General features: G+C 41.3%; 1 protein-coding gene across 7 annotated transcripts in view; it reads left to right on the top strand.

Moving 5' to 3' along the window:
* MAP2K5 (mitogen-activated protein kinase kinase 5) overlaps window positions 1-15,123 on the top strand; it is a 141,080-nt gene that overhangs the window by 98,073 nt on the left and 27,884 nt on the right. For 4 of the 7 annotated variants that reach the window (XM_055715550.1, XM_055715548.1, XM_055715547.1 and 1 more), the window contains 2 exons: window positions 3,873-3,899; window positions 4,211-4,243. The exons of 2 other annotated variants lie outside the window; for them this stretch is intronic. In XM_055715550.1, the coding sequence (XP_055571525.1) occupies window positions 3,873-3,899; window positions 4,211-4,243 (60 nt within the window). Of the gene's footprint in view, window positions 1-1,110; window positions 2,502-3,872; window positions 3,900-4,210; window positions 4,244-15,123 lie in introns of those variants that run through there. One more of the 7 variants, XM_055715553.1, reaches the window with a different exon arrangement.

The following is a 15,123-nucleotide window of genomic DNA, read 5'->3' as shown; positions in this document are numbered from 1 at the left end:
AAATGTAGTACGCTTCCATATTCCTTTTCCATTTATACCAGGGCAGAAACAAACAAGTGTGCGTGGGTCATTTGTCAGTAGGAGGCAATGTTTGTAGGTTCTGCTGTTCAACAAAACTTAACCCTTATTTGTAAAGATTAAAAGTTAGTTATATGTAATTTTAAAATCCACAGTTTCCTAGATTAGGAAAATAAATGTTCTGCTGTGAAGCCTCCCTTAAAAATCATAACTGTGTGATTTGTTGGTATATGTATTTTTCTATTAAAAAAAAAATCACTAGCTTGAAAAGCAGCATAATACGTAAAGAGAAAATTTGTTAACTGATATGGGAAGATCTAACCCTAGGTCACCTGCAAATCTCTCAAACAAGAGCTCCAGGGCAAGTCCTAATTCCAGAGAGTAAAAGTGAAAATTAAAGCTATAGCTAGTGACTCCTCTAAGTTACCCGGGGTGGATTCATTTGAGTTGCCTTGATTGTGCTTGTGAATATAATGTGAGAGGGATGGTAGAGGTCTTCTCAGCCACTGCCCGTCCAAAGTATCTCCATGGAGACAGAAATATAACCTGATGGTCTGTCAAAAGTTGCTTTTCATAACCAGAGGCATTCAGTAAATAGTAGATGAAGCAGGAGGCAAACTTTTGCATTTTTAACTAAAAAAAAAAAAAAAAAAAAAAGCCATTTGGAGAATGTACTTTATGGAGTGGTTTATCCAGATACCACTGATATTTCATGACCTAAGAAACAGACTGTTAATGTGATAGATTTAGTTATCATCTGCCGTGCTTCTTCAAATGATAACCTGTCACATGCAGTAAGTAAACCCACAACAAATACAGCAGAGGTTCAAAACCTCCAAAGGGCTGATATTTTGCAAATTCACACCAGTTTGGTTGGATATGGAAAGCTTACAAAACCTTCTGACCAGCTGGGCTTCCCAGCGATGAGCAGGGCAAGGGCTCAGACACATTCTGGCGTGGCTGGGGGAGGTGGTGGTGGTGGAAGGCTTGAAGTGACCTTTCTGAGAGGGGGAGGATGTTTTAATGAGCACATCAAAGCGTTCCTTGATATTAAAACGTGTACTGCGCCTTTTTTGTCTTCCTTTCAAGCAGGGTTTTCAGTTGTGTTATTGCTACCATTTTACTATTTGAAATTCTTCATGGGAAGTACAAAAACGTGACAGTGGCCATCTCCTCCCTGATCCCCGCGTTTCTGAGCATCGCGTGGGGTAGCAACGCACCAAATGCTCGAGCTTTGGAGCTGCACTTGGATCCCTCGAGACCAACCTGCCTCCTAAACTTCTTACCTCCCAGCGGTGCACGAAAACCAGACGGTTAGGGGAGGAAGAAAAGGAGCGCGGGTGAACAGGAAGATAAAACATTTTATGTTGAGTACTTTTAAAACTGTTCTTAATGTGCTATAAAACTGGATGCTTCACTTTTTCATGAACTGTGTGCAAAAGGAGAAGCACTGACTGTAAAGTTGTCGTCAGTTAGGTTTGGTTTATAGTTGCAGAGGCTGCCCAATAATGTCATCTTGGAAAAGGTAAACAACATAGTTTTAACAGTGAAAAATATGCCTAATATAAATACAGCTAAGTTCATTGCTGTTCAGAACTTGAAAAATATGACTGTAACATTGCATTTTCTAGTGGAGTTAACAGAGGAGCACAGTGCAGCCTTACAAGCAATATATCTGAGACAGAGAAAATAGGTAATACATCTAACTGGGGAGTCTCTGTGGCATTCGCATAGAGGAAAGCACAGTAGCTTTATTTAATTGAGAAAATGAATCAATTACAATGATGTTGCATCATCAAATGCAAGTGAAATAGCAAATATGTCATTACATCGGGTAACAGTGTTAAAAAGTAATTGAGTGTCTTAAGCATTTTGAATCAATTCCAGGTACTGGCACAGCTACCTTAATGCAAAATTTATGAAGATGATCTCAAAATAATATGTTGCCATCAAAATGGTGTAATAAAACCCAGTAACAACGTGTGTGTGAGCAAGCACACGACTCTCCCTCTCGCAGAAGCTGGGCCTGCCGCTCCAGCAGAGAGTTGCAGTGTCACAGGAACAATTCTGTAATACTTTGATTTATGTTGCTTTGTCATTAGAAGCACTGAACGCTTTTATTAGAGATAATATTTTAAATCTTGTTCCAAAATTGGATGTAATCATATCTGTGTTGAGGCTACTACATATGATTCCACCTCTATTCCTTTTCATGACAAGACCTATTTTTCCAGCAAGGAAATGTGACTGATACTGTGTCGCCTGTTCATGTGCGCTAATCTAAAGAAGCTCCAAATCATCCCTATTGAATAAGCTGAGTCTATTTTATCATTTAGCATCTGGAAGTGAAGTATGGGGAGAAAGGGGGGAAGTCTTTTTATATCCACAGAATATTGTGCTTACTAGCAGTAATGCAAAACAGCAAATTTATTCTGTTGAGTTGTAGTAGATTGACATTGACCATTAAAAAATATAATGGGCTACTTCTATCTATATTTTTTTTTTCCTTCCTTGGAAAAAAGAGAATTACATGCAGAAACTTTATGTGTATGTTCATGCGCTACTAATACGATAATGAAAGACTTCGTGTGCATAATACCAGCTATTTTCTTGGTGCTAGTTTTTAGCCTCCTCTATATTACATTTTACTACCTGTAAAGTATGACTAGAGGATCCTGCCTCTGGCTGGGTACTGGGGGAGAGCGCTTCCACAGCTGATGGCAGCCCTACAACATTCATCATCATGGCACTATACAACAGAGAATATTACATGTAAGGGACGAGCCAAATAAACTGTGTTAGGACAGAAGACAACATTTTCACTAAGGACTGCATTCTGTTTACATCGTGATTAGGTTGGGTTGCAAGCAACTTTGTGTCCATTCAGGAAAAATATGTAACTAATTATCCGCACCCATCAGAAACAGTACGCATATACACATTATCAAAATAGCGGCGTCCCTGAATTCGGTCAGATATTTTGCATTACATACCTGCTCTGTGCTTTGTATTTAATTGTCTGTATTGTAATTCCGCCTTTGTTTCTTTTTGTAATCAAAAGGTGCTTTGCCAATATGGGCCAGAATATTTTGTAGCTCCCTGTAAGCAATCAAATGGTCTGTTACGACGAGCTAGTAATTAATCTCTCAACCAAACCGATGTTAAGAAAATTTAGGAAGGCTCAGAAACGACTGGTAACAAGTCCTTCCTTGGCCATTTAAAACAATGCAGAGTTCATCAAACTTCGCACAGCCTCACAGCTGGCAATGCTCTACTTATAGGCAAAGTAAAACTGGGTTGGAATACATGAAACTTGGGTAAAAGTGGAGTATTAAAGGCTTTCCTGAGCAGCGGTAGATACTTCAACCACATAATTAAAGTTTTCCTCACAAAAAAGGGATTGTGAGCAGAGTCTGGCAGCAATCCAAAATTCTAATTTCTGACTATGATTTAATTTCAATTTTAAATAAATCGGTTTTTAATTTAAAAAGAGTGAGCTTCATAACATTAGCAATGATTGCAACATTAAGCCCAGTGTTCACAATCTAGCAATATAAAACATTATTTATATCTGAATCGTAAACAGCCTTTTGAAATGGATTATGGTTTTTCTTCCTATTCTAATACAACCTGGAGGGTACTAAAAAGTGTTGTGTGAAATTAACATTCTGCTGACTTTCGCCTATAAATGAGAAGCGAGCTATTAACATTTGTGTATTTTCATTATGTAAATTGTGTTAACACATGCCCACAAATTGCCACCAGCGATGCAATAATTTTCTCTCAGTGATCATAATGTGTCCAAGTGAGTCATTTTGATTATGACATGCTAATTACATATTGCCTTTTTTCAGATTCAGAAAAACCAGGGATCTTTAATGGTAAGCTTTATGAGTTCAGAAAAAAATTCACTTTTCTTTTTCCTGATGGCTGCTTCCTCTGCATGCTTGAATGCCTTGTTTTAAACTTAGCAAATTGCATTTTGAAGAAAATGCAAACCTTTAACTGCCTGTATTAGATTAGGTACCATTAGAAATAATAGAACATCCTGAGCATCAATGTTTTTATAAGAGTTTGCTGCTGTTGATTAATCTTGCTATATTTTATTGCATTAATGATTTTTTCTTTCCACTCCACTGTAAAGATATTGCATATAGGCTAATACTTTTTCCCTCTCTTCTTTCCATTGCAGCCTCTCCAGTTATTGCAGTGCATTGTTGATGAGGTGAGTCGTCGTCTTATGTGCTTTCACTCCTAAAGTCATTCCTAATGGAGTGGAAAGCTTATATTTTGTTTCCTAATGAAGCACAATGCCCAACATCCTCAGAGCACAAGTTGCCTTGTGCAGCTTGGAGCTGTCAAACATGAACTGGCCTTGTCCCACTTTATGCTGTTTTTTTACTCTTGAGTCTTTGAAAGACTCAGTTGTCTCAAAGGCTAGTCCTTTGAGCTGTTTCGGCCCTGAAGCCCCGACCTTGTCGTGCGAGTTGATCCTCTGCATTTGCCAAGATGAGTCGGAACAGAGACATTCAAGTGACGGCACGCTTTATAGGGGGCTTTTTTAATGCGGTTTAGGTAGGCGAGAAGGGTATTTTGACAGCAAGAGAAAACTGAGGTGTAAGCAGGGAAGCATCTGAGTGTCATCTAATCATTTTTATTTTGTCAGAAGGACAAAGTAAAAAGCTGAGATGCCAGACATCCAGGTGTGAACCGCAGACTGAGTTTCAGTGGCTAACATCACGTTTCTCAATTGAAATGCTTCTCTGCAGTGCCCGTCCCCCTTCACAAACGGAGGCGTAAGCAGGGGTCCCAACTCTTGACAGCAAAGCACTAGCCAAGGGCAGGCTGCTCTCAGTTTTGCTTTGTTTTTAACATTTAATAAGGTGATGATGGTGATGATAATTTGGAAGTTTGAACAAGGAAAAACAAAAAAAAGCCGTAACTTTTTCAAGACTTGCCTCAGCCTCTAGCAGAGCGTTGTTGCCAGCTCGTCAGGCTGGTGTCACTGGTGGTGTGTCCATTCAGACCAGTCAGCTGCTTCCAGCCTGTCTCACCTAACACGTTTGTTTGGCATGATGTAAGCTCACAGCCCGCCTGATGCCAGAGTACTCAGTTCTTCCTCCATCTGTAACTGCTACTTGTATGAACTGCTAAACCCACTGCTCTTACCTGCGGCGAACACTTTCATCCTTTCATTAGAGAATTACTATAGTGGCTTTGCTGAACTAAAAAGTGACATTTGGGCCTTGAGAGATGCAGTTAAATTAAAATGACCACGTATCCTTTGTGTAGAGGAAAGAAGCCCTCCCAGTCCTCCAGCAGTGCTAGCTCTTTTGCCTGGCTCTTTACGATGGTCTGGTTCTTTGGGAGGCTTTTAGGCAATTCTGTTTCTTTCATCTTTTCCATCCATTGTTATTCCTGTTACGTACATCTTTGGTTGAGGCATGCAAATTCCGAAGCACGATGCTGTCAGCAAAAGGCCATCTCTATCCTAAAGAAGGTCAGTTAAAAATGCTCATGTTTTCACCCATGTTTTGCTACTGTTAGGCAAATTACTTTTAAGTGGGCTGGTACTGGTACCTAAATCTAAGCTCACTATTGTAAAGCATGGCCCTAAAGAGCTGCAGGTTACAGCAGAGTTTCTTGCAGCTTTCACATCTTTTCCTCGGGATTAGAGTTGCTCCACAAAAACTGTAACTGACGAGCTTTGCAGTCTATAAACATCTGAGTGCCAAGCTCGCTGTAACGTTAGCACGTTGGGTTTGCTTGTTTTAACTTACTTTGTTCCACAGCGTGCCAGGGAGCCATCATTCTGCGGAGGCAGTGGTTCAGAGTGCACAGTGCTCGTGGGCACGTTGAGACGTCAGGTTACAGAGCGCAGCTCAGCTGAAAGTTCTTTAAGTGCAGCTCGCTTTGTTTTGCAGCACACTCGATGTCTAAATGGAAGTTGCGTGCCATAACGTTTAGAGCCTGGGGGGAGAGGGGAATGGATTGGCTCTGTAGTGTTATTTGCTTGGTACGTGTGCATTGTTAGGGGGTCATTTAATAAGATATATAGCATTTAGATAGTGGCTGCCACACCTGGAAGTGCAAATTCTTGGCGTGACAGTGTCTTAGAGGACATTTATATTCAGGGTTTTTTTTTTGTTCTAGCTCATGGGTTGCATTGATTTTAACAGGTCCTCTTGCCACCCCTAGCCCTTTCCTGCATACAAGGGCTTCAAAGCAAAATGTGTTTAACTTAGGACTTTTTTTTTTTCCTCTTCTCACTTTGTCTTCTATGAGATGTGCCTCCTGAGGAGTAACAGAGGGACCTGCTTATTTGGCTAATATGCACAAGGACCTTTTGAGAGGGCAAGACTCTTTGCTATCTGGTACCGTACAGCTGTTGTTGCTACCATGTGTATTAAGGATTAGAAATGCTTAGTGTTGTAAGACCGATTATTTTGGCTCAGATTTTCCCCTTGGCTGTAAGGAGGTCCTAAAACTCACAGGAGGCAGGAGCAGAGCCCCTCTCCGGCAGCTGTGCTGCGCAGCCCGTCCCCGTAGGAAGCCCCAGATACCAGCACAGAATTCCCCGTCTACCTTAATGACGATCAGAACAGCAAGGAGTGATGATCTGTAGCTCGTCTCTTCTTCCAAACAGATAGGGCACGGCAGTGTTCCCGTAATGGCACAGCTTCTGGATGAGCTATGGTGTCACAGGATACGGCAGGAGCAGATCTGTGAGGGTGGGATCGAGCTGCCTCAAGGATCTTTGGTTGCCATGTAGCTTCATGCCATGATAATAATTTGCTGAAGTTGTTGCAGTTGAAAACTCTTGAGTCATTTTTCCTGAAGTCCCTTAATACGTCTTTTTGTGTGACAGAGAATGGTTTGGACTTTGGGCTCCTAGAACTGTGATTAAACAGCTCTGTGGAAGAGAGCATTTCTTAAATCAGCTCTTTGCCGGCAGCTTGCTTACCCCAGGCTTTCTCCCTGGAGCTGGCTAAAAACTCCAGAGCCTGTTATGGGAGAACTTAGAAGGTTTTTTAAATGATGGAATGGAGACCTTGATCCTTTTTAATAGCTGCTTATTATAGTGGTAGTCATTGGGTTTTGGAGAACTGTTCCATGTTCCACCAAAACACAGCAGGAACTCAAAAGTTAATTTTCTCTTTATTCATAATCATTAATTCATAGGATTTATTGATGACTGAGCTAGTTAAGAGGTTGCTTCTGTATTACCTAGGTATCCTGTACTTTTCTCAAACTCTCGAAGGTGACAGACTATGGAATAAAAACCATCCATGGGAGTTTCTTTAGACGTTCTGCCATAGTGAGATTTTTGCAGCTGTTTTTAAACCCTTAGTAATATATATGAGACATTGCAGGTCACTTTGGCAGTTTAAAAAGTCAGGTTTTTTATTTTCTAGGACTTAAATTTCCTTGCAGAAATTCTGCAGAATGAGTAAGTGGTTTGAGAAGCAGGATAATTTAGTGAGAAAATGTCAGGCTGCCTGACTTTTTGTTTGTTTGTTTCTGGGTTTTGGGGGTTGTTTTTGTTAAATTATGTTATTGGTCTTTTAATGGCGTTGGTTCTGGGATTATTTTTTTAATGGGAAAATTAGCGAGAAGCATTGTGTGATTAGGATACACGCCTGCCAGGACCTTTATTTTTTAACATGTGGTAACTTATAGTGAAATCTGATCCAGCTACAAATAAGACACGCTCATTTAAGCAACAGTCCTAATCGTAGCAGCATCTCCCACCATGTTAAGACTCCTGCTTCTGGTCCAAAGATGAGGCTAGCCTAGTTGTTAATGTAGTTCATCCTGCAACGCAGCCAGCAATAAAGGCAGTCTGCTGTTATTTGAGAGCTGAGAGTAATTTAATATTCTACCACTCAACTTAGTTTGTCTCCAACTCACCGAAATGTTACGTGGAAAGCACTGAGCAGTGCAGATGAATCCCTATTGGAAAGGACATGCATCGCTTGCTGTGCATGCAGTCTTTCCAGAAACACTCCAACATGAAGGAGAATGGCGTCTGCTGGAAGCAGGAGCCATTGCCTGGCTTGGAAGACATCCTAGATGTGGCCCTGTGTTTCACAGTCATGCAGCCAAAAAATTTGCAATGCAATCTACTCAGCAATGGGATCACGCTTCAAAAGCACTAGGTGCATTAAAAAAAAAAAAAATTTGTCATCAGAATCTGTTCCAGATGCTAATTTAGAAATACAAACAGGAGAGCCCCAGAATAGTACCATTAATGTTGTTGGCCCCAGAAATGGTGTATTTTAGAAATGCAGGCCACTCGATTTCACTTAGTGGGTTCACTCTGAAACCTAAAGATTGCAAGTGAAATCGGTATGCATTTTTACCTTTCTGCTGCTTTCATGCCTCCCATGATTATTTATTTTTAGCTGAAAAAAAAAAAAAAAAAAGAAAAAGGCTTAACTATTCCCTGCTCAGCCTCCAAACCTCCAGCAACCTCTCAGACAACCTGCATGGTCCAGTTAAGTGTTCCCTTTGCTGATGTCTGCAAAAGTCACTCAATAAATCAACTTCCACTTCCAGGCAGAGATTATGAGAACCTTAGCCTTGATTATAATTACGCATTTTCATTTTAATGCATTAGAAAATGCTCAGTTTAAAAGGTAATTGAGGGCGCTCTAGATTTTCAGTTTGGTGAGCAGCGGGTTACTGGGTTCTGCGACTTTGCAGCAAAATATGGGGTTAGGTTTTCAAGAACATCAGAGCTTTGAGCACAGCATATTTTTGCATTCCTTGCAGTCAGTTGAGAGGTGGCATTGTTTTCATGATTCTTCCAACCTGTAGTTACTTATTTCCCTGTTACCTTGATGTCAAAATGTATTATGTAGGAAATTGCCGTTTAGTTACTTCCTCAGGTATATGTATTCCAGATACAGTATTTCTAAAACCTTCTAACAATGTCTTTTTTCCTGATTGCTAGTTAGATCAGCATTCCGTAAAACACCTAGGTGATCGCAGCTTGTGTATGAAAATCCCAAAAGGCCAAATGCGACAGCTCTGTGTTTTGTGGCACGTCACCTTCCCATCCTTTCGGTCCCGTGGTTTTTGGCTTTCAGAATATCTGCTGTGCATCCAGAGAAGGTTGGGCAGACAAAACTTGCACTGTGGACTGCATCCAGCAGGCAGTCCTCCTGACTTAAGCAACTCCTTTAAATTTTCCTTAAGCTCTCCAGGGCTATTTTGTTTGACCTTTATTTAGTTAGAGTATCCCTTCTAGGAAAGCAATTATTGCCAGCCCCTTGGGTGGTTGCTGTAAACCGGGTTTCGCTGTACTGGAGCAGTTGTGGTCAAAAGCTCTGTAGTTAAGCATCAGCTCTAGTTTCTAACCCTTTCTTCTTCATAACCTGAAATAAATGAATTTTACTTGCGAAGTTTCCATAGCTTGTCTCAGTGTAATAGTGACTTAGGTGCTTGTTGTTTGGGCTTTTTTTTTTTTTTTTTAAACTATATTGAATTAGGGAGAAAAAATAACTCTATTTTTGTCCATCAATTTTAGTTAAAATATTGTATTATTCCAGTTACATTTGGATCTTGAGGAGTGAAGACTTTCAGGAGCAAATCCTCTTCTTACAAATAGGAGGCAGCATTGAAAAACCTGCCTGTTTTGATGACTCTGGCAGAAATGTAAAAGGAAAATTAATTAGTTGTACTCACGAATCCTTACTCTGATAGCTTCATGAGTAAGTAGTGAGAAGCTTTCCATGAGTTTCTTGAGCATTTCGTTTAAGTGCCCCCACAGAGATACTCGGTCTCACAAGACTGCAGTTTAATCTAGCTCAAGGACTTTACAAACTCCACAAATCAAAGACCTCCTTTTTTTTTTTCTTCTTTTTAAATTTGTACTCTAGAAACATTTAGCAGCATCAGTTAACGCTGGTGTAGTGTTAATACTGAGCTGTGAAGCATTTCAGTGTCAATAAATTTTCAAATTTTCCCATGGAAAAAAATAGCTTGTACTTAATACGTGTATCCTATGTCGCTGTTTCTGTTCCCTTCTTTTTTTACCTGGTTAAATATATGCCTCCATTCAGTTCTACGGCATAGCCTTAAAAAATTGCAGGATGTTCAGCTTGATCAAATAGCACGATGAAGACCACTGTCTCTGGAGTGCTGAATTTCTTAACCTTATGCATCAGTGCCGCATTTTGCTATTTCTGTAAATGAAGAAGAAAACTCCAAAGGCTCAGAATGAAACCAGGCTTTATTTTTTCTTCAGGAATTTCTCTTTAGATTCTCAGGTATTGATTTAAGTGTATGAACAGCTATATTTAACCCTGAAAATTTCCAGGGCGTTGAAGATTTCTGTGCAAGAAAGGCTGGTATTAGGATATAGACATGTGCATGCGCATGTGTTCACAAATTCACTATAATTTGTCCTGTGAATAAGTTGTTTTAGGGTGTACTTTTATTGAGACAGAAAGTGTGACCTTACTAGTGTATGAGATTCAGAGACTTATATAGGAACAAGGTAAAACCACAGGTAGGAATTGCTGAATAATTACCTTTAGACCAACCTGAGCAAGAACCTTCCCAAGAGGGCAAGCTCATTTAATGGTTCCTAAAACTCAATCTTGTGGATGTCAATGGTCATGCTTGATTATTTGCAGCAGTGTTTTATGAAAAAGCAATAAAAATGCATTGGGAGTGTACAGAGGAAAAAGGGAACAACAAATGGGTTTAGTTTTTCAATTGAGTCCCTTCGGTGTGCACAGGTAGAGGCTACGTTTCATGCTGCTGTGCCTTAGCTATTTGAAATGTGCGTATGTGTGTGTATCTACCCAAAACACTGCTGTGCTCTGCTAGCTTATGATCGACAAGAGACCAGCAATGAGAGGAAAAAATTCTTATGTTTGTTTTAGAGGAAAAGCAATTACAGTTACGGTTAAAGGATTAACCTGTTTTCCCAGCTACCTGTATGCTTATCTGCAAGGCGCTTTGGAGAGCCGCACTAACAAGTACAAAGCTTGGCAAGAGGTAGAAAATGTCGTGTCGTACGCTCTAGATTATTCCTGATGTTAATTACACTCTTCCGCTTCTTTCCTTCCCTCTTCTGGGCTCTGAAAAATACCCCACAGCAGCAAATGCTGCAGAAGTGACAACCGAATGGCCCCAAGTATCCGCTGACTGACTTAACCAGAAACATCTGCATGCGTTCGGTACGGGTGTAGGTAACGCAGACGTGCTGTTTTCAAGAACTTGGGGAGTGGGTAGCGCTGCAGAGAGAATAGCTGGCTCTCACGTGATTTGAGGTGTTAAAGGTAGGCTGAGTGTTTTGGTGGATAAAACACTGGCCTTTCGACCTTGGTTCCCGTCCAGCTAGAGATCTGGAAATAAATGAGTTTACTGCTGACACTCCAATCCCAGCAGACAAAACTTCACACCAAAATACCCTCACGTATAATTTGTCACATTTGGCATCTGCTAAGAAAAGAGCAAGAAGCGACCTGGCGCAGAGATGTAATCATCTTTCACCTTCCTGCTGGGGGTGGGAGCATAGCAGGGACAATCCAGAAATGCTTTCAAGTCTGGGCCTCTGAGCCACCTCCAGCCATTGCTTGTCTTCTGCAAACTTGTTACTTGTAGGAAATCGTCTGCCATTAGGTTTGTGCAAGGCTTTTGAAGTAGATTGGCTAGAAAGTCAGAAATGGATTTTTTTTTATTTTATTTGGGTTTTTTAGGAACGCTGTGAAAGTAACTTGCCCTTGTAGGACTAAATCTGAACGTGTACAATGTTGTAATTTGCTGGTCTCCTTGAAACAGCTCGGTAACCGCAGCACATTTATTCCATGTAATTGCACCTGGCAGCATTTCTGGTGCATCTAAAAACTCAAGTTTGTCTGCAGGAGAAAAAAAAATTTAAAAATCACTATTTGGCCACAAAGTAGAATGCAGCTACTGTATGAAAATATGTGTATTCTTTGAAAGCTTTAGTAAAAGAGAAGCTGGAGTGCATAAAAATTCTTTAATCCTAGAGATTTTTTAGGCTGAAGTGATAGCCAGAAAAGCTTTGTAAAGCACGCACATTATTTATTAGATACTGCCATTTCAGCATCAATGGACAAGTTGCAGAATAGGATTATCTGCTCAGAGGAGATGATCATTTCAAAGACAGGGTGTGCTGGGGAAACCCAGAGGAGAGAGGAACTGAAGTTTGGTTTGCTGGGTTCTGCTAACTTCCCTCTTGTGGCCATAGAGCCATAGGACCATGGCATTTCCTTCTGCACAGGCGTTCACACTGAGGAGAGAGTACTGCAAAATAGCAGTAGCTGTGGGGAATGGGAAAATTTAACCCTTCACAGGGCGGGAGTTAGCAGATGAGAAGAGGGAGTAAAACCTATTTGCACACTTGTGGGGATCCGCTGGGAATACCAGCTTTGTTGCCCACAAAGTGCAGCTGAGCTCGTCTTGGAGCCTGCATGGCTGTGCAGCCTGGCTCTCTTCTGGGGACGTGTCGATGACAGGCTGCCAGCGTTCTGCACCGCGGCGGGCCATCAGGCTGGCCCCTGAAGGAGGAGGTAGGAGGAACACAGGTTTGATCTTAACACATAGCTGGGGGCTTTGCCATTGCCACCTTGAAGGTTTTATGTAGAAAGCTGCATTTGTTGGTTTTCCTGTTGTAGGGAGATAGTGAGATTTCCCTCTCTTCAGAAAGGATGTGATAAAGCTCAGGCTTTCACTTGCTTTGGGAACATATTTCACTCCCAAGAAATTGTTGGGGTAAGACCTCTGAAGGTGTGTAAAGTATGAGGTGCTTTCGGTGTATATTGCCAGTCAAGAACCACTCCCAAATTTCACTGACATAGAGTGTTTCCAAAGAAATAAGCACCTCAGAGCTGTATCTGTTGAATTTGCTTCATGAGTTTGCCCAAGTAAACCTCCAGGCTGGACAGAAAAGGGGGGGAAAGTGACTTGTTCATACTTATTTATGAGTTTGCTGGGCATTATCTGTTTCCTGAGACTCAGTAACATCTCTGCTACTGCTGTGCTTAGTGAGACCAAGCAGATCAGGGGACATTGAGTAACAGGTTTGAGAAGCGTAGGTGAGGATAGTGCTCGGACCTGTAATTCAAGCTCTTATTGCATAGATTGCAAAGGCTTGGTTGACTTCTGGACACGCTGTTAGGTGGTTCACTCTTCCTTTGTTCAGAGGTGTGAAAAAAAAGAAGATACAGCTAGTAATGTTATCACTCCCTTCAAAAGAGGGCTTTTGGAGGGATTGTCTCTGTATTCTCATTCTCAGGTCTTCATTTAGATAATGTGACTTCCCCTAAGTCCATGGAAGTCAATAAGGTTTATACCAGAGCCTTGGCACTCTATAAATTAAATATTAGGAGCCGTGTTTGAAGTTTAAAGCCCTCCCTCCTCCTGCTAGCTCAGATTTTCTGCTGCTGTGCTTTTTTCTTTATGCCTGAGCACCTTGCTGACAAGTGCTAATAACAAAATGCCAAGAGAGGGTCCAGTCGGAGTTACCACACATTAAACATTCTGAACTTGTCCTTTTGCTCATAGATTGTGCATAATTAATAATTAAACGGTTTCAGTTGTAATGGGTTGACCTTCTTGAACTGTTCATTATTCACAAGGCAAAGGCATCACTCAAACTTTTTTCCTATTGCCCTTCTCCATTCTCACTGCGTGTGCACAGCTTGGCTGGTTTTGAGAAATCAGAGGCTGATATTGTCTCCTGCAGCAGATCCCGGTTACGGATATGTTGCTTGGATATTTTGGGAAATAGCCAGGCTTGGGAATAAGCTGCCTGGGGATATAAGAGGCCAATGGTACACTGACCCTTAAAACCATTCCTGTCCCTACTGCCATGTTAGCAGCATCCCCAATATATAGGTCTTTGTGATATTATAAGATACAACATTTAATGACCATAGAAGAACCATTTCCCAGTTTAAAAGAGTATAATGCTTCCTCACTCCTTTAAAATCCCAGGTTTCTACTTTTTTTGCCTCTGTAGCATGTTTTCATTGTGCGGGTGGGTAAAGTAAGGCAGGTCATCATGATGTGTGGCTGGACTCTGATCCCGATGGTTACATCGGATGTGACTCTATTGCATTATACAGGCAGCGCAGGCTGGGTAGAGACGTGTAGCTTTGCTTTATTTCCCCGTATTCCCATCTCTTTGAGTGTCAGCTGAAGTCTGGGGAACTTGGGGATACAATAGGTGATGTATTTACTTTGTGTAGTTTTGGAAATGTTTGCTGTGTTCCTGATGCAACACCATTGTGATCGCTCAAGTTACAGAGGCAGCAACAGCAGCACTTTCGCTCTAGAAATAGCTCTGACTACAAAATGCTCTCACTGTTCTACTACTGAAATAGTCTTGCGTAGTATAGTATCAGAAACTGAAATGTTTCAGTCATTGCTTTCCCTGGGCAGACACTGAATGGATGTTTTCTCTTTCGAACCAAGGTAAAATACAGCTTTTGAGGCAGCTCTTTGGTATTCACCTTCAGAAGCAGTTGAGGGTCCTGTACTTTCCTGGTTCAGCTAAAACCAAAACCTGCCACCTCCTCCCCTATCTTACCTATGCTGTAAAGTAGCAATTGGCTCGTATGTACAGGAGTGAGATAAAGTTTTTATCTGCACTGATCTTTTTTCCTTCAAACACACTTGCCAGCAAGTACTTCCTTGAGATTGATGCGCTCTCCCAAAAGGCTTTCAGTTTGTCAGGCAAATAGCCAATAAATTTGTGGGTGCCCAGTCTGAAATCCTTGAGAAGACTGTATTAAAGTCTTCATCAAGTTTTCATACTGAGATCCAGTTTGTGTTCATCTTCACCCACCCACAATCTCTTCCTCAGCTCCTGAGAGCAAACCAGCCAAGGCAAGGCCGTGACTGACCAGTCCACAGCAGAAGAGAGTAGGCCTGGGTGGGCTTTGAAATGCATTGTACAGAAAAATGTGCCCCAAAAAATAGCATTTAACCTTTCCTTTCATCCAGGTGAAATTTTCTTGCACGCTTACGCAGGAGCACCTGGTGCCCTGGCTGCGCTGCAGCGGGCAAGGCGTTGTACCGACACTGGAGCAGCTTCTTCCCTGACTGTGCAACCCCCATGCC

This window comes from Falco cherrug, chromosome 7 (assembly GCF_023634085.1).
Source record: "Falco cherrug isolate bFalChe1 chromosome 7, bFalChe1.pri, whole genome shotgun sequence".
NCBI classification, from domain to species: Eukaryota; Metazoa; Chordata; class Aves; order Falconiformes; family Falconidae; genus Falco; species Falco cherrug.
Note: the sequence above shows the minus strand (reverse complement) of the source record. Positions and strands in the feature narration are given on the sequence as shown.